The sequence below is a fragment of the Penicillium oxalicum genome, chromosome V (assembly GCF_001723175.1).
Source record: "Penicillium oxalicum strain HP7-1 chromosome V, whole genome shotgun sequence".
Lineage (NCBI taxonomy): Eukaryota > Fungi > Ascomycota > Eurotiomycetes > Eurotiales > Aspergillaceae > Penicillium > Penicillium oxalicum.
This window is the reverse complement of record NC_064654.1, coordinates 1,398,841-1,419,891: the sequence shown is the minus strand read 5'-3', so window position 1 is coordinate 1,419,891 and position 21,051 is coordinate 1,398,841. Positions and strand designations below refer to the sequence as shown.

The window sequence follows — 21,051 nt, the reverse complement described above, 5'->3', positions numbered from 1 at the left end:
TATGACCGATCTCCGAGACGGCCGGTCGGTCACGGAGATCTCTGCAGGTGATCGGGACGCGAAATGGGGCGACAGGGGCGGCTTCGTGATGGTGTTGCCATTCAAACAGACACGGGGAAGATTGTCGGGGAAACAAGTTCCGGGCGGAAGTGTCGGACAAGCGGGCGAGGGCAGCTCTGGAATGTTTGATTTGAGGGCGAATGACAAAGAGAGTGTTTGGGAGACCGCGGCCTCGAGAAGGACATTCACGCTCCGAGATTCTCACGGAATGAGTCGCTCTTGACTTGGTAGGGGGATATGACGAGGGTGTGGATGATTCGAGAGAGAAACATGGGGGGGAGTGGAAAGGTGCTTTCTCCAGGGTCGGAGTCCACTCAACTTTTCTGGAGTTTACGTCCGCCTTTCTTTGCCCTGCCGACGTCAACGGGAACGTGCCAACGTGGACTTGGTGGAGTTTGGGGCTTGACCTGGAACGGTTGTTCCAACTGCTGTGATGCAGGTTCTTCTCTCTATTCTTTTTTGTTTTACATATATTCTTTGCAGGACACGTAAAGTGACCAGACTGTTTGATTGAGAACGGACTGAGAGCTTCAAGATTGGCCAGTTTGGAGACTTGGAAGTCCTGGACTGGGTTGATCTTCCTCGTTCAGGGGGTGGAGGTCCGACTTGGAAGGCTGGGCATTCGTGACAGGCTTGCCTCATTTGTTTTCCTCTCGGGCCCCTCGGTCCATGCTGGTACTTCCATGGAGGCATGTTCTAGTCAATAGCATTGACTAGTATCACTCTTGACTACTGAGTAGTATCGAGTATCTACGATCGGGTGAAGGTTGATTATGCAGTCTGACTTGTCCTCAATCCTCGCGTGATGCGTCTGCATGCAGCAAGTGCTGAATCGGTCTTGTTTGGTTTTCACTATCGAACCGGTGCTGGTCCAGGACTAGAGATTTGAACTATGGCAGAACACGATGGATGCTCACGGTGAACAATTTCCTTCTCATGTTGCCCCCAGTCCCCAGGCAGCCTTCCGGAAAGCCCGTGACATCCATATCCACCAGACAATAACATACTACTGTAATGGTCAATGGATCTACTCCACATTTGGATCTCACCGATGAGATTCTCCCACCAAATACATAATGACCCCCCAAAGACTATCGGAACCTGTCAAATTGAACGCCAGACACGACCCCCTTTCCACCCGAGCATTTGAGACGATGAGCCGCTGCTTGACCGCCCGCTTCAAGGGTTTGATTCGTAGTTGTACTGCCCCCGATTCTGCAGCCAAACGCTCACGCTGTGGCCGAAGGCAGAAAGGCGGCACTGTAGTACTACATGTAGACGGGACGATACTATACCACCATCATATCCTGTCCTTTCTGGCCATTACCCATTCTGTTACAGTGGCCCTGGCCAACCTCTCTCAAAATAGAGCCATTGGTCCCACAGTGGATGCGCAATAGCCATGAGGCCGTGGCATACCGCCTGATTTGATAGAGAAGAGCCTCGCCGGAGTGATCGTCATCACGGGCATATCCTTACTTCCTGCAAACCGGCAGCAGAACCTGGACGTTCTGAACTAGCTATGCAAAATGCTCTCTCTCATGCGCACATTCTCACAATCGTGCCAGGGTCAGCTAGGGGCACCGCTATCGATCACGTGTCGAGGTACTACTTGCAGGATAGGAGCTTTGTTTGTTGACAAGATAGTCACTGAAGATTGAAGCAGGTAAGCCGGTGGCGCGGAGGGAGCTATTCGCTTACACCAACGGACATTTCCTCGTCGATGAAGAAAATCAGTTTCGTCGCCGATATGTGCGGTTCGACTTGGACGCGCTCTGCAGCACGGCTGCCTTGGCGGGAGAAGATCCCAGTCGCGTGACGGCGATTGAGAAAATGGAAGGGGGGTTCAGCAAAGCTTTCCGGATGAAAAGGGCGAATGGAACGGAAGTGATCGCCAAAATACCGTGTCGCATGGCTGGCCCGCCATCATTGACAACGGCTGGTGAAGTGGCTGTTTTAGAATATGGTACGTGATGCCCAGTCTCGTTCGACTCGGTCCACTAAAACCGTTCACAATCTAGTCAAGAAACACACTTCTATTCTGGTGCCTCGTGTCTTTGCTTGGTCATCCGATAGCTCAAACCCTGTTGCTGCTGAATATATTGTTATGGAGAAAGCTCCCGGGGTGCCTTTGTTCCAAGTTTGGGGCACAATGACAGAATTTGAGAAATTGCGGCTGATCAAGAATCTGACCCAGCTTGAGGCTCAGTTGGCAACCATCAAGTTCCCCGTGTACGGAGAACTGCACCTTCGCACAGATTTAAGCAGGCCAAACTTACCCCTGGATAGAGATATTGATCCATTCCAGTCTTTCTTTCTGTATTGGACCTTCTTGCGATCGAGCTTACAATCCAGATATGACACCGGAACGTAACCAAGGGCCTTGTATGTCACCCATCCCCTCTGATACTTCACGTGCTGACCATTACCCAGGGAATTCGGTTTCAGACCTGGGGATATCGATTGCAGAGCGAGAACTGTGTCTGATTTCAATAAAAGACCAGCGAAGGCAATTAAAGTACTACCGAGGGACACCCGAGCAACAGAGTCAGCTTCTGGAAGTCACCAGGACCGTCATGAAGATCATGAACTCGAACGACGTATTGCAGAAAGCTTGTCAGCCCACTTTGTGGCACACTGATCTTCACATGGGAAATATCTTCGTCAACCCAAACCAATGTTCCCAGATAGTCTCACTCATTGATTTCCAGTCCACGACGGTACTTCCCGCCTTTCCCCAGGCCCGGTGGCCGATATTTTTACAACCTCCGCGCAACTACGACTACACGAGGGGGATATTCCAACCCCAGCTACCGGAAGATTTTGACAAGCTTGACGAAGAGAGTCAACTGATTGCTCTGCGTGAATGGTCCCAGGTAAAACTGGCCAAGGCGTACGAGGTATCAACATACCTTGAAGACAGGGCAGCACATGATGCCATGAGCGTGCCCCGTGTGTTCCGAGAGCTGTTTACCCGATGCGGAGAAGTCTCTGAAGTGGGTATCGTTCCGCTGCGTGCATGCTTGATAGAGATATGGGAAAATTGGACAAGCCTTGGTTTCTCAGGAGAGTGCCCTTATTCGTTCAGTCAAGCAGAACGGGATGAACATGAGCGACAATTCGCTGAGTACCAAGCTTGGCATGAGGTTCGAATGCTTGCTGAAGAGTGCCTCGATACTGATGCGGAAGGGTGGATTGCGCCGCAAGTGGATATTGATGAAAAGAGAAGGCAGAATGACGAGCTTCTGGCTCTGTATATTGAGAAGGTGGCTGGAGAGAGATCTACAAAGGAGGCCCAGGCGATGTGGCCTTTCTTTCCTGGGCCTTGAATTGGAGTGAAACTCCGCCTTGTGCTAAAAAAAATAAACAGTTATTACAAAAGAACATTGGGTGCGCGGATTATATTACGACGAGTGAAAAATTCAAAAGTGTAATTGTAGTCGCTGTGCTCGCTACAAAGACAGCAGCTAGAGGGAGCAACGACTATTATGCGGCGGCCTCCATTTTCGGACATCGGCGGAACTAATCATCGCCCTGAGCAGAGGGATCCGGATACTTCCTTTTCATGTCAGAAGATGAGTGAAGAAAGCCATATCTTCATTTGGGCAGGCTGGTTTCAAATTAGCCATTTCTCGTGGATTATATCCCTCGAAGTGAGGAGATCTCCAAGATTTCCTTCACAGATTGAATTAGTACGATCTCGATCTCGACAAAGATTACCTCCCAAAATTGACCATTAAATAAGCTTTATGGCTTCCATTCCTCCACAAATGGGAGCCCACTCAAGTTTTCGTTTCATTGATATTGTCTGTTTAAATCCTCCGCCGGTGATTTATCGTTCTTGATGGATTTAGTGACTAAGACACAGACATGGATAGCAGGGTATTTCCCGATGTAGATGTGAGTTGTCTTCCAACAAGCTTTCGAGTACCCACAATCGCAGACAGCTAAGACTTCTTGTTCCCGCAAGTTCAGAGACCCTTTCTGCCGGACTTCGACCGATCCCATCCACCGATGTCACCCGACCGTTTCTTTTCCTTTTTTCTCCGATCTGGCAGATCTAAACAGTGGTAGCGATCGTGAAATCAGGTCCGAGTCAATTGCGCCAAATACGAAAATGATCCTGCTTCGTTACGATTCGATCATTGAGCATTCAAGCCTGCCACGTGCACGGGTACTGATGAATAGCATTCCACATCCATGACGTAAGTTTACATTGTTTGCCCCCGGGGCAGATCTCAGAGATCTCAACTCTATCGGTCTGATGACCACCATGGCAATGATTCCAAGTGCGCCACTGTCCGATCGGTCGCAACAAGGGCAGGTTCAACCCGAGCGAGACCCTCTTCACCCTGAAATGCTAGGGAGACCAGGCCGAAATATGAGTGCAGGAGATCTGTGGTTTGTTAGATCAGCCGCAATCGAATTACCCCAAGAGATACGAAAGGAAAGGTTATCGACTTACCAGGCGAGTCTCCAACACCCTTTCCAAAGCCTCCAACCAGGTGCTGGGTCTTTCCTAAAAGGTATTTTCGGTTCCGCACGTCATCAATGACAGAGTAACGATCCAGCATCTACATATACGTGGTAAGCCCTCCCAACAACAAACATCACCTATCCATCAATCACAGACATACCATCAATGCTGCCCCGTTCCAAAACGAGTAGCATGTATCTGCCAATTTATTGCATCGGCCATTGAATCCCGCCCACGATATCCCTTCATTTGCCTCTGGGGCCAAAAACGGCAAAGCGCCGATCGTGTCCTTTATTGAACCTGGCGCTGGCCCATTCCCTGATTCATCTTCGGTGACGAGCCGCGCTTCTCGATCGCGAGTCTGCACTTCCGCCCCTGAATCTCCTATCCGCTGTCCATCTGTCGTCTGGTCCTCCTGCTCTTCGTCTTCGTCTTCCTCTCCGTCCTCGTCTTCCTCTTCATCCTTGTCGCACTCGCCAAGCAACCTATCCGTCTGTCGCGATGCCAGCCAGCCAACCAAAGACTCAAAACTTCTCGAACCCGGAGACAGCAGCGGGGAAGACGGGATTTTACCTCTTCCCTGATGCAGAAAGTGCAGAGATCCAACTGCACAATATGTATGGCCACCTAAACCGACTGGTCAAAAAAGTCTCCCGCAATAAAGAGGAGGAGGAAAAGACGAACTATGGGATTCGCGAAAGGGTGACTCGCCCATTCCGCCGTCGTAGTTCTGCCCAATCCGGAATTGATCAGTCAATATCCGAAGAACCGGAAGAATAATGCAACGAGAAAGAATAAAATACCTGACACCGCTCAATGAATGTAATCAGTCCCGAGACGTCAATGTCCGGCACGTCGTCCACGCCCTTCCCGTATGGGCCCCGTAAGATGTAGCGTATCCCTGAAGCACAGCAACAGTAGCGTAGATCACGGTTTCCTTCAATTGTCCCACCGGGCCCAATCGTCTCGCCAAAGCTCCCATCTTCACGTTGTAAGCTTGGCAGCCATTCCAGGCACTCTTTGCGCTTGACGCGTGCGAGATCGTCGCCCAGCATGAGCAGATTGACAAGCGCAAAGAATGTTGCGGGAATATTGGCCGGGTCCCACGCTCCATTGTCGGATGTTCGTCGCTCGTCACCGAAATTAGTGCCTGGGAATCCACGGAAGCCGCCTGAAGGTACTTGGCAGTGGTAGAGCCAGTCGATGTATCCTTGCCGTTCCTCGAGGGTAGTTTTGCTGTGAAGAACACCGAGTACGTCCAGTCCACCCAGCGTCAGGTAAGCGAGAAGCATGCGATTGGAGTCGCTGGATGTGTAGGCCGAGGGCAGGAAAGTCTTGAGGCAGCGGAGATAGTATTTCACATGGCGCTCGGTGTTGAAGATTGGGACCGCCATCGTAGCGTTTCTGGGATCGACAACGGAATCTGTAGAGACGTGTTCGATAAGCGAGCTTCCCTTGCACTGAAGCTGCAATAGAGCGATCGTTTCAGAAGCAGGTTGAGACCGGTCGGCTCAGCGGCACAGACAGCATGTTATGGGGAGATGGTGGTGGGATGTTTTTCAAATCCGAGCAGCAGAGAGTACCTCCCGCGGTGGAAAGCTCCAATTCCTTTCCCCACATGGTCTCTTCCCCCTCGAGCGGACACTCGGCGGATCCTCCGGGCAAGCTCAAATTCTCGCCTTGACTGAGGCAGGGAGGGAAAAAATAAAATAAAAGTAAACCAATAACTGTTTCTTTCTCATCAACACCTTCTCTTCGTCGAACCACTCTCGCAAGCAGCCACAATCATGCCGCTGCTCTCGTCCAAAACTCTCATTCAGGCCCATGCCGTGTTCACAGTTGTCATTGCCGGCTATCTTTTGAAGAACCCGGCCGTCATCACCGACTCTGATATTGTATTCATGATGGGCGAGGCCCTCCAAATTGTGGGAACACTGATCACCTCATCACCATCACCATTCCCATTCCCATTATCCAGACCCCAGACCCTGTCCTGCATGCAACTCAACTAACACTTCCCCAATTCAATCCAATCTAGGACTTCCCTGCCCCTACCACACCCACCTCCTCACCCTACGTGATCTGCTCCGTTCTCCTCTTCGTCGCCGCTGCCGTCGACATCGTCCTCCTCACAAGCCTCCCCTTCCACGACGCCTTGAACGATGCCCTGCCCTACATCCGACCGCTGCGAAACTCCAACCTCCCCGCGGAGGATCTGCAGGCCTTGGCCAGACTGCCCGAATACATCACCAAGTCTTTGACCATGTACTGGAACATTTGGGTGGCGGTCTCCGCCGTGCGCTTTGCGCTGTACGGCGCTCTGTCGTTTTATATCTATCAGGCTCGTGGGAGTTACATGGTGGCCTCGTATGCTGCGAAGACGGCACCTACGGGCTTGGCGCAGTTGAAGAGTCGAGTGGTCTTTACCTTTGCTTTCATGGAGATGATGGTTTGGTTCTGGGTATGTCTTTCTCTTTTCTTTTCTTTTCTGGACTTTCGAGCAAGAAGTGCTATGGGTACACTAGCATACTTTGATGACTTTTCACAAAGGGGCAAAAAGACTAATTCAATGGTTACAGGTATTTTTCACTTGCCGCGAGGAACGTCAGCAGCGACTGTCTAAGATGCTGGAGGACGCGCGCGAGGAGACTCGCTAGGCGAATATTCGGCGCAGCGAATTCTCGACCTCTTTGTCTGAAAAAGAAGCCTTGACTGGACAATTGGCGTGCATAGCATGTTTGCAATTCGACCCAATGATTAATAAACCCGCCGTTTTGGTGGACATTGAAAAGATTACATGGATATAAAGCAATCCGAGTTAAAAGAAGAATCAAATCACCCAAGCCAAAGCACCCCAGTGTCAAATTTCCCACCACTCGGCGATGATGCTCGTCCGAGTCAAAAGAGTACATTTAATTAAACAAGCATGGCGAAAGCAGCGGCGGCACCGGCAGCAGCAATCAGAGAGCTATCACGGGTCTGGCCGAGGATGGCAGCGTTGCCGGTGGCGCTCGCAGCGGCGGAGGAGGCAGCGGAGGAGGCGGCCGAAGCGGCAGAAGAAGCGGCCGAGGACACAGACGAGGCGACCGAGGAGGCGGAGGAAGCAGCGGAGCTCATGTCCGAAGCAGTGGAAGACATGGCGGTGCCGGTCATGGTCATGGTGGACATGCCAGTCATAGTACCGGTGGAGGTGCCAGTCGCGGTGGCAGAAGCTCCAGAGGAGGCGCAGGAGATGGCGCTAGGGAGGTCGGTCACGCCGCCAGCAGCGCAGATACCCTTGGCAACCTTGAGGGTGGCTAACCAGGTGGGGGTAAAAAGAACAAGTTAGCCGTTGAAGTCCATCAAACAAGTTATCGAGATTGGAGGAGAATGGGGTTGCTTACTCTCCTGGTCGGCCTGGGAGCACTTATCCGCAACACAGCAGGAAATGTTGCTCAGGAAGGACTTGTCACCACAGATGCACTTGATGTCGAGGCCACAGCTGGCAGGGATAGCATTGTTGGCGCAGGATTTCTGAGTTGCTCGGTGGTCAGTTCCCGGGACTATGTGGTCTGCACAGGGAGGGGATTGTTCCCATGAGAGAAAGAGAGAGTGTGTGTGAGGATATCCTTACGGAGCAATCAGGCAGGGAGTCCAGACCCTGGGCAGAGACAGTAGCCAGCAGAGCGGCGGCAAGAGTGAACTGAGTGAACTTCATTGTGTCTTGGAAGGCTAGGACTTCGTGAAGAGGTGTGTGTGAGTGAATGGATGAAGAGAGGTAGAGATAGGAAGCCTTGAGATTAATAAACTCATCAAACTAAGCAGGCATGGTCGCCCCTGCCCTTTTTAAAAGAAGCTCCGACCCATTTCGAGCGTACTGGAGCGGGCACTGGACGCCAGAGGGTCCAGGCCCCAGCCTGAGGGGGGGGCACTTGCAGAGTCGATGCCTCCACTGGATACATCGACCCATTGGGTTATCGCCGCTGCCGATTGTCTGCTGAGGATTGAATTACTGAGGAACGCCTTTCGGCACTATTGAAACTTGGAACCGATGTTTTTGACATCTCTACGCCGGGTGTTCGTCTCCCTTTGGGGATAGCCCCGTATCATTACCGGGGGTTGTGGCTCGAAGGAGGCTATGGTTGTGGCTTTACTGACATCCTGCATCTCTCCTCAAGGTCTCCACCGTCTCGCCGTTCGTTGGTTTCCCTGCTCCAGAGACGCTAAATTGCAGAAAGATGAAACGCCGTCCAGACTATGGGCTCTCCGATTATTCAGGTGCGAAAAATTGAGCATTGTCTTGCTCACGGCCAGAGGAGATTCTTCAATGTGTTTCCCCCATCACTGGATGATTCGTTGAACCTGTGCGATTGGTCACTACGCGACGCTCGGTCCTACACTTGGCTCTGCATGAGCTCGCATGTCCTTTGACTCTGTGACTCGAGGCTGTTGTTGCCTTGCTGGTGCATCGTCGAGTCGCAAGATCTGGAATCTCATTTCACAAACCACAAACCGTAATCTTTGATGGAGGGGGTTCGGATCAATGGCAAAATCCGTCTCTCCTCTTGCGACCAAAATCCAGTAAAAGAATTAAAAGTCGGAAACGGCACAGATGGCCAACCTCCAGCAGAAAAGGACAGATTGATGAGCGATGCCAGCTCACAGCTCGGAGTGTAGAGGCTCGGTCGGAAGCGCGGAATCCAGTCCCTCTCGAGATCAGCCGCGTCGATCCTGTGAATGAGAATGATAGTGGTCTTGGCTACCTTGTTGAGCGAAGCGACGCCTGGAAGGATCACAGACGGGACTTTCGTTGCCTTCCAGAGAGGTCCATGGTCAGGAAATTGAGATCTTTGTTGCTCGTGCGTGGTGGGTCCTGCTTGCAGGTAGTGGGGGAGCTAGTCGAGCTAGGCTGAGACATGAACTGAGATTTGCTGTGTTCCTGGATTCGTTGAGGTGTTCATGCGAGTCTATACCCTCTAGTCTCTGCTCTATGCGCCTCTCCCCTGAGTGGAAATTCCCGGCAACTTGCATCTGCAAATTGGAATCAATAAGAGTGGAGGAGGAACAATAAACCCGCCATGCAAATGTAATTGCTTATTGTCGTAAGATTTTCCTCGAGATTCAAGGCCCGGCCGTCGCTTTAGTTGTGATCGGCCGCTGCGGCTCGTATGAACACCGCCCAGGAGCAGGGTCAGATTGGGGCCCCAAACATACCGCATACGGGTGTGTATCGAGTTCCATTGAGTTTGTCACCCAATCATAGGTGCTTCTCACCCAGCTGGAAGTCTCCATCATCACCACTCGATGGGTTGGGACCTCTTCCCCAGGTGTGGGTATTTCCAAAGAGGGCGATGCACTGTACGGGCGATCGGCCCACTCGATTCACAGGCCTCTGGAGCCGACCAAAACAACTCGAAAAACAAAGGGTGCGGACCCTCAAGTATTCGCCCTGATGCCTACCAGGCCGGGCCCTGTAGTTTCGGGAGTCCTCTGATCAAAACTCTCACAGGGAACTCGTGAAGTCATGGACTGCGTGCGACGTTGGCACCTTCCATTCTTGGGGGGGCACGATCGTCGCAAGGGGGGGGGAGGGAAAATGAGAAAAGGCAAAGATCAGTATTGATCACGCATCGTGGAAAGGTAGATGACCTCACTATTTCAACATGTATGCGAACCAGCTCGGATTAGAATTAAGAGATTGGGATGTACAGAGCCTAGAGTACCTTGCAGCGTACAGCCTATGAACTCATGTACAGTATATCCTTTCTAGCCTCAATTGAATGGATCGGACATGGTCGCTGCGTACGATGGGTCAGACCGACGAGTCCAGGATTCGCAAGAGACCCGCAGGAACCCGAAGGCTCTCTGGCGTGTCTGATGTTGACCAGGACTCCAGCAAGATCGTCCCGACTTTCAACCCCCAACGCAGGCGGACGATCGCTGCCCGAAAGGTCCAGTCGCCAGCATTACAATTGGGGACCGAGCATAAGGCACGACAAATGAATGTCGGGACCTCGGTGGATGAGAATTCGACACGCAGGCGGTCGAGTAAAGTCACAGGTCGTCGTCCGGAATGTCGATCTTTCATCACCTCACTGCGCCTGTCTTCCGGCTCCCGAGGAGCAGATGGAATCCCTCCTGTCAGAGGCCACTTAGGCATCTGTCAGGTCCACCCACATGGAAGAGGAGGGAAAGCCCCCAGGCCAAGCCGCGCAGCGCACTTGGGCATTTGGGAACACTCGGCCTGGAGAGATCAGCGTGATTGTCTCGGAACAGAATGGGGAGGTCTGGGTCTCACGTCGGACGATCTCCAAAGAACCATGATGGGGCGAGAAATGGGATCTCAATGTTGTGCTACTATGACCAGGATCTCTTACGCCGGAAGGTTATCACGGGCAAGGAGGGGAGGCAAAGCTTCGGTGGAAACACAAGGCTGGACCCGAAAGCCCCCCAGCGGAAGCAACGTTCTCCGTTTGGGTCACCTGAATTGAGCCAGGCCCGTCATGAACTCCTGAGCTCCGCCCGGTGGAATTTTGACCCTTCACTTTCGTACCGAATGATCTTCCCCCAAGTCCCCTCCCCGCAGTTGATATTCGGACCGTTCGCACCGGTGTAGCTTGTCAGGCAAGACGCTTCTTCCAAGGCGTGTCGGGAAAGCACTTTGCGACCATGGGCCTAGGTGTATTGGACGTGAAAGATACCCATGTACCCGGTAGGTAGAAGTTCGCGTTGGTAAGTCCCATTTAGTCGCCTTCAACTAACTCTGACCCTTTTGGATTTGCGGCTGGCCAGGTACCTCCGATATTTATGATCGTGACGATCTGTCCATAAATGATCTCGACACGTCAAGGCTGAAACATGATTTGACGACCAAGGAGCCTACGATTCTGGTGCCTCAGCCGAGCGACGACCCCAATGACCCATTGGTGAGTGAGAACGAAGGCAGGCAGGGACGGAGACGGGGGCGAATACTCGCACGTCTCGCTAATCGCACCCGCTAACCATGCGACTTCCAACCACTAGAACTGGCCGCTATGGAGGCGTGATATGATCTTGGCCATCTTGTCGTTTGTGACAGTCCTCTGCACGACATTAAGCTCGATCTTGGCGGCAAATACGGTCCACATTGCGGCGATTCAAAACATCACCTACGTCGATGCGGCCTTGCTGACTGGATATCATCTGTGCGGCGTGGGCGTTGCCGGAATTCTCATCGTACCGACGGCGCGAGTCTGGGGCAAACGCCATCTGTTTCTCCTCGGCCATGTCTTGATGATCGCCAGTTGTGCCTGGGCGGGCGCCAGTGGGACCAACCACAAGAGTCTGCTCTGGGCCCGGATCTTCCAGGGCGTAGCTCTGGCGCCTTTTGAGGGACTGGTGAATGCTTGCGTTGGAGATCTCTATTTTGTCCATGTGAGTGAATGGCTGGTGGCCGCGCTGCCCCGGATCGCCTCACACTGGCGCTGACCCCCTTACCCTAGGAACGAGGCAAGCGGATGGCCGTCTCCAACGTTGCTCTGTTTGGAGCTGCCTTCCTGACTCCCGTTATTGTCGGCAAAATGACGGTGAGCATCGGTTGGGAGTGGTCATTCTACTTTGTCGCCATCTTCCTCGCCGCGTCGTTGCCCCTGATGATCTTCCTGGTGCCCGAAACAGCGTACCGACGGGCAGATGATCTCAACATCGACCTCAAGCGCGAATCTGCCAGGGGCTCATCGACCGAGTCGCACATGGCGCTCCATGACGAATCAAAGCTCCCGGGTTCCGAAGCTACGGCCGAGTCTGGTACCAAGCAAACCAAAATCAATGCGGCGCCGATTCCCCCAAAGGACTCCTTTCTCAGGTCTCTTCGACCTTTCACCGGGCGAAAGACGGATGAAAGTTTCTGGAAGCTTCTCCTGCGGCCTTTCCCTCTCTTTTTCCATCCAGGAATCTTATGGGTATGTGTCCGTCAAATTACAATCATACTTGGCCAACCACCGGCAGAGATCGAGTTGCTAATGGATCAATCGCAGGCGTGTCTGATTCAGGGCGTGGTTATTGGGTGGACTGTGCTGATTGGTGTGGTCCTTGCACTGGTCTTTCAAGGTCCACCACTCTGGTTCCACGTAGACGAAATTGGCTACCTCTACAGCGGAGCCTTTATTGGATCTCTGATCGGTCTGGTGCTTGCAGGGGTCTTGACTGATGTTATCACAAAATTCATGGTGAAGCTCAACCATGGCCGATACGAGCCCGAGTTCCGTATTGTACTGGTGGTCTTCCAATTAATCTTTGCCTGCATGGGACTGTACGGGTTCGGATGGACAGCCAGTGACACGATGAAATACCATTGGGTGGTTCCTGATGTTTTCTTTGCGCTGTTGATTATTGGGATGGTCATTGGAGCAGTGGCCGCATCTCTTTACATCGTGGACGCTCACCGTAAGTCACGTCTCACCCCGCGCTTCTTTCTCGAGATTCCCGACTGACTGAAATGACAACTCCAAGGCGAGATTGCCATTGAGGCCTTCACCTGCCTTTTGATTTTCAAGAACATGTTCAGCTTTGTGCTCACATTCTTCGCCTACGACTGGATGGCTCGCGGAGGATCCAAGCGCACCATGATCATCCTCGGCAGCATCCAGGTGGGGATTTGCTGCCTCAGTATCCCCATGTGTAAGTCTCTCCTGCTCCTTTCGAATTTGGTGACTCTTTGTTCTAATCATGGTCTACCGAATTAGATATCTTTGGCAAGTGGAACCGCGCTTTCTTTGCGCGCCACGACATTCTTGAAATGCTCCGCCTTCGCTGAGACCACAGTGTTGGCGTTTTCTTCATCAAATCCCAAGAGGTAGTAATACACAACTAATTTTTCCCCTTCCGTTTCAGCTATACAAGACGGAGTTTTGTTTTTTCCACTCGTGTGGAATCCCGGTTGTTAGTCTGCATGCTTCAGTTGGCGCTCCGTCATTGCCATTGCTCCTCTTCGTCTCGTATCGCCGGCTTTGCCCCTTCTCGTGGTACTCATGCCTCACTCTTTGCTTGGGTCACCTTGATCCACGTTTTCTCTCCACGGGATACTTCTGTAAGCTTTCGTACCACTGCAATGTAGATCCAATCATGAAAGCCCACGACCCCCAAAATGTCGCCAAAGTAGCCTGATAATCCACGCCCGAATTGCGACTTGCCGGACCCAATGCACCACATAGCGTGAATCCAATACCCCCGATAAAATTCCACGCTCCAATGTACCACCCGAGAACGTGGAAAGCCGGCTTGTACCATTTTTCCTGCGTCTCCAGCGTAAACAGCAATCCACTCGCAATGAAGCCCACACCGCCCACTATCTGGGGTACCCAGTAGATACCATTTGTCACGGCCTGACTCAGATGGTTGAGGATGCCCGGGAGTCCGGTGAAACCGGCTACCCAAAAGATTGTCGCCGCGATGAACTGGATGACCGAGGCCAAAAAGCCTAATTCATAGATATAGTGTGTTTTCAACTCGTTCCACGACGGAAGCCATCGAAAGGACCTGCTTCCGGACGGTGAAGTTGTGGTGTACCCGTTTGAGAAATCCATCCAATTCGACGCGTGAGAATGAGCCGTCTCTCCGATGAGATTCCGTCGGTTGACGTGGTGATGGGTACACTTTTCGCTCTGAGGCTTGAGACTTGTGACTGTCGGGGGCGTAGTGTCGCCGGGCACATGTGGTGGAGTTCTGTTCAGCTCCGTCTCCAGAGCCCATCCGAAACAACCGGTTTGATGATCATTCACGGCCTCGAGTAACAGCAGCACACTACCGAATTCAAACACCGTCGCGCCGAGGAAGCCGGTAATTCCACCCGCCTGTAAAACTTCCCCTGCGAACTCGGTGGACGGAGCCACGAGGGGTAACCAGACGAAGAACGAATTGAGGATCCAGATCATGGAGCCCAAGACAAAGGTGAAGGCGACCAGCCACGATACGTCCCAGATAGGTGCGGTGGTGAACATGCGGAGGATGCCCTCCGCGATAGCCTTGATGGCCGTGGTCGGTCGGGGTGCGATTAGGGGGATCCCTTTTGATGGGGCGTTGTAATCGACTCTCAGTGCATGTCGGCCTTTGCGATTGTCGCGCGAGCGCCAGATGTGTTCGACGGGTGGAGTTTCGGTCTGGGTTGTTCCAGAAGTGTAGGTAGGTGGTGGTGGTGGAGGCGATGTGCATCTGTGTGCTTCTCTAGTGAGGGTGGAAGTTGAGCTTGAACTGGAAGAGTAGTATGGCTCGACCGACGACGACTCCTGACCCTGTTCGACGGGGTGAAATATGCCGAGGTGGGATTCAGGAACCAAAATGGCCCCGAGACATTCTCACGGGGTAGCGCCAGGTCCGAATGGTGCGAGAGAGGCTCGCGGTCCGGTCGGAATTGTTTATTGCGAGGCATGGATGGATTGAGTATATTCTCGGTGGTATCTAGCTTGGTCGCTGGTAGTATATAGTTTTTCCTTTGTCGTCCGTGTTCTCTATGCGTGTGTGGATCGCGGTCAGAAGAGAGACAAGATCTAGCAAGCATTCCAAGGAAACTGACAGAGGATAAGCGTCAAATTGAAGAACACAGACGGGTTGACCAAGTCATTGCAAAGCATCGCCAAGCTTCTACGCTTATTCTCCACCTTGAAAGGTCATGCCATACCGACGCATTGGCCTCACGGTGGAGTGCCGGGGATGCCAGCATGGCCATGTGGAGGTGTGTTTGCCGGCTCTATGCCCCCGCGCTGGGGCTTCGAAGGCGCGGAAGGGCGCACACTTGATCTGGTGGGGGCCTCGTCATGGGCCTTGTCCCACAAGAGGAGGCCATGCATGAAAGCGAATCCATGTTATCGTTAAACAGGCTACCGCAGAGCACTTTTCAATCACAGATTCGACGATAAGGGACCTTCCCGAAGAAACTTTTTTCCCATTAGAGAATAAGAAAAGAAAAGAAGGAGGAAAAGGACCTCATCTTTTCTTAGGTGAAGTGACGGGGTGGGACAGGAGCATCCACCTCCAGTACAAGTACTGTACAAGCTGGAGGCTACTTTGGTAATTCGTTGCTCCAGTCCGCCACAGAAGTACCCCCGCGGTGCGCTCTCCTTCACTGTAGACACGTATGGTAACCAAATTCCCAGATGAAGTTTGATATACTATTCCCGACGCGTGGTTTTTTTATTTTCTTTGCGACTTGATGGAGACTTCCAGTTGGATGTACTTGAAGACTTAAGCAGTAATTGATCGGACCAAGCTGTGACAGTGGGTCTTGGCTCATCGCATTCCCCCATGGGGAACTCGAGTCGGATCATCCGGTACCAAGACAGCGTCTTTCATAAGATGAGTGGACTGCCTCTGACCCCGGTAGATGAGACTTTCTGAAGACACTTTCCTCTCAAGACCGGTGTTCATTATAGTTTCGAATGACATCCATTCAAGCTACCGGGTACGTGATAAGAGGGGAACTGGAATCCACTTGACCCAATTAACCACCACGGGTTCATGAGGAGGTGTAGGTGTCTCAGAGAGCTCTATATTGAGGTACCCACAGGGTATCCATAGGTATTTCTCGTCAATTCCATTGCTACCAAAGGTGACCCCCTCATGTAAACATCCTCATCTGATCCTCCATATGCTAGTCAGAACACTCTGAGCTATTGAGGAATGTTTATCAGATTACAGAAGCCTGCATGATAGTTTCAGGGAATATACCCCGAAGTCGAGTTTAGAACTAGGCAGTAGAGCGCAGACAGAGGAACAGACCATGCAGAATAATCTCCTGGTGGTCTATGGCAACTGTGAGCTGGAGCTGGAAATGTATATAGTGGCTCTCTAGGTCACCAGGAGAGGTGCCTGGCGTCCACAATGAAGAACCACGGTTGGTCTTCCCAAGCAAGACTCTCTCGAGTTTTCCATCTCATCGATGGGAACTCGTAATCCCGAAAGTACTTATGAGATCTAGTTGCCTTCTTCACTGGGCGGATCCCTCGCTGTACCTGCATATTCCTGTCATTCTTTATAGATGCGTAGGCTATTCTGACACAGGCCATGGATGAGTGTCCAGGTAGATGTTGATACCAAAATCGATCGAGGTCGTACTATGGAGAAAGTTTCATAGACTTAGGCACGTGGTACCTAGGTATCTCTTGGATAGCTAGGCCCACACCGATTCACATCAACCAGACTGGTCTGCGCTATTTCGGAATAGCGGTGGACTAGTGGCCTCCACTACTAGCTGATCATAGATTGCTTCACTCGGGTGCTTTGAAGGACTGAAGGACGGATGGATTAGGCTCCACTAGATCACCGCCAAGCATTCACATGTGCCGTAAACCGACGGGCCTCGCTGCAGCCGCCGAGAAACTCGATCGGGTATAATGGAATAATCTGTGTCTCTATATACCTGATCCTTTGTGGATACATGTATTTCGTCAGAGGGTGGCTCAGAAAAAATCCCCCACGAAATCATGTGAAGTTATTCCTACAGGGTATACAGCGGATAAGGAGTTCATGATACTATGGCGCAGTAGCCCAATCAGAAAGACGTATCGTGAAAGTCTGGTGAGCGATGAACACGATCGTCACTCTGGGCCCACCTGGAGGATGGATAGGTTCAAGGTTGGAGAGGCGCAAAAATCAGCTCGCGTTTGGGCTCGAACCAGCCCAGTTCTCAGCCACTGTACTTTTAAGCCTTGTGGTAGTCTGGCAAGCGCGTGATCAGTGCTCACTGCGAGTTGCGTAGTGAGGTGGAGCGGGGAGGGTTGAAACGGAAGGTCAGGAAACATCGTCACATTGGAAAGCAGAGACGAACTCAAGATCCCCACGTCACCACTACGCGCAAGAGAGACGGCAGTTTAGCTCTTCGTCGCAGTGACCACAGTCACTGCGGTCAGTGGTCCCTGGGCCGGTACCGACCGTATCCAAGTCATCCGGAAATGTACAAGAGAAGGAGTACTGAGAACTTGAGTACTGTACTCCGGTACAGACCGACGAGACGATCATGGAACAATAGATTATGAGGTAAGTAATAATTCATGGACGCAGAGCAGCGACATCAACATCACCATATACCAAGGTACAGAAGAATCGATACCGAAAGACATGAACTCTGAACCTCTCCGAGCTCGACGCTGGTGTCCACGGTGACTTGGGTTGGAACCTGAGTCGAGCTGGGCTGAGCGGCCACTCCAATACTGGACCCACATCTCCACCGCATCACCTTTTTTCTCAAAGGGCCGTGTATCCTCCAGGCATCCACTCGCCGTGCGCCCTCCCCCGCATGTGGGTCCCGCAACTCGTTGATTCATCGATCGATTGGGCTCGGCGCAGATGATGCAATGAACCCTACGCTTCTTTCCTCTGCTCGCTCGCGGATCCTCCGTTGCAGCCAACGACGTCACGCTCGACGAAGCTTCCGGCCTTCCATCCCATCCATCATTCACCATCATTTTCCTCCTTAACTGAACAGCTTTGGCCCGTGGAATCGTGGACCAACAAGCCATACCAGCCGAGAACAGAGGAAGCCCCCCCCCAAAAAGAACATCTTCCATCCCCTCTCCACCATCTTCCGTCTTTCCTTACTCTTCGTTCTTACGAGGAAACTCATTTGGCCTGCTCGTCGAGATTCTGCACAGTCTTACCGATGGCAACTGCGCAGCAAATGCCTGCGGGACCCCGGTCCGCTCGGCTAGCCGACGACGGTAAGCGCCAATCTGGCGGTGGATCGTCAAACCACGAAATTTCTCAACTTCGGTGCAAGGAGTTGATTGCTAACATCATCTTGCGATGCCTGTCGGAATATAGCTGCGACCGCTGCACTGTACGCCACGCAGCCTCAACGCAAGCCGTCGACTCGGGAAGCTCCCGTTGTAGATTTTCAGCAATTCAGTGAGTGGAGATCCATGATTCCGAATCTGCGCCATGGCCCAAGAAGACCAAATCCCACTTCCAGAATACTAAGCATCAAATCACCAACCTGCTAGATACACCCGCAACTCGTGCGACACGCGATCTCAGCCATGCGTCGGCTGCCTCCGCTCTTGCACACGCAAATCAGAAACCGATTGAGATCTGGCGCCCGGGCCGACTGACAGACGCGGAGAAAGCCGCATACCACGCAAAGGACGTGTCTTCGCCCGAGATCCCCGCGCCTAGTTCTCAATATAGTGGCTGGGGTCTGGGAGCGGCGACTCTGGCTGTGCAAGAACAGAGAGCGGCTTCTGCCCGGTTATCCGGTCAGCAATCTCTTCCCAAGCCGGAATATTCTGGGTCCAGCGGCCCTCAGAACAAAGCACGCCATGCCGCGACGGGTGCATTTGGTGCTCGGCAGCGACAGCGGGCAGATTCAGCCTCGAGTGAGCCGAGCGCGGCTCCTGGCTCCAACTGGGCGCTCTCGGCTGCCGGGGCGTCGCATCGTGCTAAGGTTGAGACGGAAGATCCGCTCAACCACCTTGACAAGGCCATGGAGGCGAGTCGAATTACGCATGCGCATACCGACGCTCGCTTGTATACCTCGACGCCTCCAGTGGACCTGGAGTCTCAGGAGCGTAATCGAAGGAACTCAATGCACGCTGCAGCCCTAGTTATGGCGCGCGACATGTACGAACTGACTGGGCCCACGGGCGAGGCCAAAGATTTGAGCCCAGCGATTTCCGCGGCTCGCAATGGACACAGTCAACTCAAAGCATCCAAGAGCGTCAGCGGAGCCACCGGGTCGGCCGGCAGACGTGCCGTCAACCTCCAAGAAGAGGCGCAAAGACGGGCCGCGGAGAAGCTGGCGCGAATGCGTGATGAGCATGCAGAGATGCAGCAATATTACGGCACTGCACCTCAGGCCCAACAGCGCTCGCTCCTGGGTACTCGCCGAAAGCGAGCCACGAGTGACATTGATTCTACCCAGATCGACGCAGAGCAATCACGACAGATCCGGAATCAAATGTATAGCCTGCGACACAAACTCAATCAGGTGGACGAAAGTCGACAGAGGGACCGTGATTCGCTCATGGAGGCGGCGCGTCGGAATGTCGATGCACGAATGCGAGACATGGACATGCAAATGTATGCCGAAACAGGCCGAGCGCCACCGGCTGTCCAGAAGCAGTGGGATGAAGTCGCTCAGGAGCGGGTGCGTCAAGAGGCCGAGGCGGCAGAACCGACAGGTGATCCGGTCGAGCGCGTCAATATCGGGGCATCGCGATACATGGATATGGCGGACGTGGAAGCCGTGGCACGTTCGCGCCTGCAACCCACTCTCAATGAGCTTTCAGACCAGGCTGAGCGCAAGCGAGCGGAGGAACTGGAGCGACGCCTCGACGCGGAGGAAAAGCAGCGGCAAGCCAATCTTCAGCGAGAACGAGAGGCCAGTTTGGCCCGAGCCCAAAAGCGAGATGTGGACAAGGGTATGTCAAGGAACCTGTTCTCTCTCTCTCTCTCTCTCTCTCTCTCTCTCTCGTGTGAATTGACATTTGGTTAACTTTGGTATTGTACAGCGAACCACGAGAAGCGTGGCAGCAAGGGCTTGAAGCTGTTCATGTGGAAGCGGAAGAGCAAGCTACAGGAAGAGGAGTCCGCTAATAATGATGAATCCCCAGGCCAGGTTCCAGCTGTCGCAAGACCAGAGGATCAGCTACCAGAGGAAGACACAATGTCACGGCCTGCAGCCGCTTCTGCCGCTGCAGAACCAGAGCCCATGGTAGCGACTCGGACAGACCGGCAAGCCGACACCGTCCCGACAGGTGACGATGAGCCTGCTACTGCCAGTCCCATTGTCACGCCGATGCGATCCAATAATATGGCTCCTATCTCACCTCCTGTCAGCATCTCGCGCGAGCCTACCGACAATGGCATGATTGGTGCGCACCCCTCACAGATCAGATCGCGAGACGCCGCAGCAACAGGAGGCCTGTCGGTCCCGCCAACCTCCCAGCCTGTCAGCAGTCCTCGCGCGGATTCGAAATTGAAGACTTGGTTCCGTGATCGATTAATCCGTCGGACAAGTGAGCCGCAGCCCCTGTACCCTCATCAACCTGGCCCCGAGTACAACTCGGACAGTGAGGTTGGGTTCAGTGGGGGCGCTGCTCTGACAGGACGAGCAGCGTCCGGGACCGGGATCCCTCGATCTCGGTCTATGGGCAACGCAGATGTCTCATCTGAGCATGGAGCCACCGACGACGATGAGCGATCGTATTTCATGGAAGAGTCGGATGAGAGTAGCAAGAACATCAATGCTGGAAAGAGGTCACGCTTTCGGCAGAGTTTGAAGAACACCCTCTCTCGCAACTCCCAGGATGCGAAGACGAATGGATCCCACACTAAGCGCGATCAAGGCCAGGGCGAGTATAACGCCGAGCTGCAGAATCTCCGTGATAGCGCTGCTGGGCAAGGTTTACCCGCACCCCCAGTTCTGAGTGATTCTCACAGTCACCGCGAATCGAGATTTTCCGAAGATCTCTAAATAATGAAATTGATGATGAGACGATGAAGGCTCGGCTTTGTTTGGCCCCGTGTTTCTGTTTTTCTGCTTTCCTTGAATTTGACGGTGCTATTGA

The 21,051-nt window shown here is 52.9% G+C and overlaps 7 protein-coding genes across 7 annotated transcripts; 4 read left to right on the top strand and 3 right to left on the bottom strand.

Annotated features, from left to right (window-relative positions):
• Positions 1 to 1,589: 1,589 nt before the first annotated feature.
• Positions 1,590 to 3,389, top strand: POX_e06576 (uncharacterized protein; the record flags this gene model as incomplete). Its single annotated transcript, XM_050115394.1, has 5 exons — positions 1,590 to 1,665; positions 1,727 to 2,026; positions 2,082 to 2,292; positions 2,369 to 2,445; positions 2,494 to 3,389. The coding sequence occupies 5 exons, from the start codon at positions 1,590 to 1,592 to the stop codon at positions 3,387 to 3,389; spliced, it is 1,560 nt and encodes a 519-aa protein (XP_049967854.1).
• A 924-nt stretch (positions 3,390 to 4,313) lies between these two features.
• POX_e06575 (uncharacterized protein) lies at positions 4,314 to 5,931 on the bottom strand (the record flags this gene model as incomplete). Its single annotated transcript, XM_050115393.1, has 5 exons — positions 4,314 to 4,456; positions 4,526 to 4,634; positions 4,698 to 5,164; positions 5,222 to 5,267; positions 5,341 to 5,931. 5 exons carry the CDS (start codon positions 5,929 to 5,931, stop codon positions 4,314 to 4,316), a joined length of 1,356 nt encoding a protein of 451 aa, XP_049967853.1.
• A 393-nt stretch (positions 5,932 to 6,324) lies between these two features.
• Positions 6,325 to 7,194, top strand: POX_e06574 (uncharacterized protein; the record flags this gene model as incomplete). Its single annotated transcript, XM_050115392.1, has 3 exons — positions 6,325 to 6,462; positions 6,576 to 6,998; positions 7,117 to 7,194. The coding sequence occupies 3 exons, from the start codon at positions 6,325 to 6,327 to the stop codon at positions 7,192 to 7,194; spliced, it is 639 nt and encodes a 212-aa protein (XP_049967852.1).
• A 259-nt stretch (positions 7,195 to 7,453) lies between these two features.
• POX_e06573 (Cell wall protein TIR3) lies at positions 7,454 to 8,234 on the bottom strand (the record flags this gene model as incomplete). Its single annotated transcript, XM_050115391.1, has 3 exons — positions 7,454 to 7,833; positions 7,921 to 8,050; positions 8,151 to 8,234. The coding sequence occupies 3 exons, from the start codon at positions 8,232 to 8,234 to the stop codon at positions 7,454 to 7,456; spliced, it is 594 nt and encodes a 197-aa protein (XP_049967851.1).
• Positions 8,235 to 10,693: 2,459 nt separating this feature from the next.
• Positions 10,694 to 13,310, top strand: POX_e06572 (uncharacterized protein; the record flags this gene model as incomplete). Its single annotated transcript, XM_050115390.1, has 9 exons — positions 10,694 to 10,801; positions 10,884 to 11,041; positions 11,089 to 11,228; positions 11,309 to 11,442; positions 11,540 to 11,929; positions 11,998 to 12,456; positions 12,532 to 12,940; positions 13,007 to 13,174; positions 13,240 to 13,310. 9 exons carry the CDS (start codon positions 10,694 to 10,696, stop codon positions 13,308 to 13,310), a joined length of 2,037 nt encoding a protein of 678 aa, XP_049967850.1.
• Positions 13,311 to 13,545: 235 nt separating this feature from the next.
• Positions 13,546 to 15,218, bottom strand: POX_e06571 (uncharacterized protein; the record flags this gene model as incomplete). Its single annotated transcript, XM_050115389.1, has 2 exons — positions 13,546 to 14,784; positions 15,171 to 15,218. 2 exons carry the CDS (start codon positions 15,216 to 15,218, stop codon positions 13,546 to 13,548), a joined length of 1,287 nt encoding a protein of 428 aa, XP_049967849.1.
• A 2,928-nt stretch (positions 15,219 to 18,146) lies between these two features.
• POX_e06570 (uncharacterized protein) lies at positions 18,147 to 20,957 on the top strand (the record flags this gene model as incomplete). The annotated part of the gene is made up of 4 exons (XM_050115388.1): positions 18,147 to 18,204; positions 18,308 to 18,391; positions 18,487 to 19,902; positions 19,993 to 20,957. The coding sequence occupies 4 exons, from the start codon at positions 18,147 to 18,149 to the stop codon at positions 20,955 to 20,957; spliced, it is 2,523 nt and encodes an 840-aa protein (XP_049967848.1).
• Between the last annotated feature and the right edge of the window lie 94 nt (positions 20,958 to 21,051).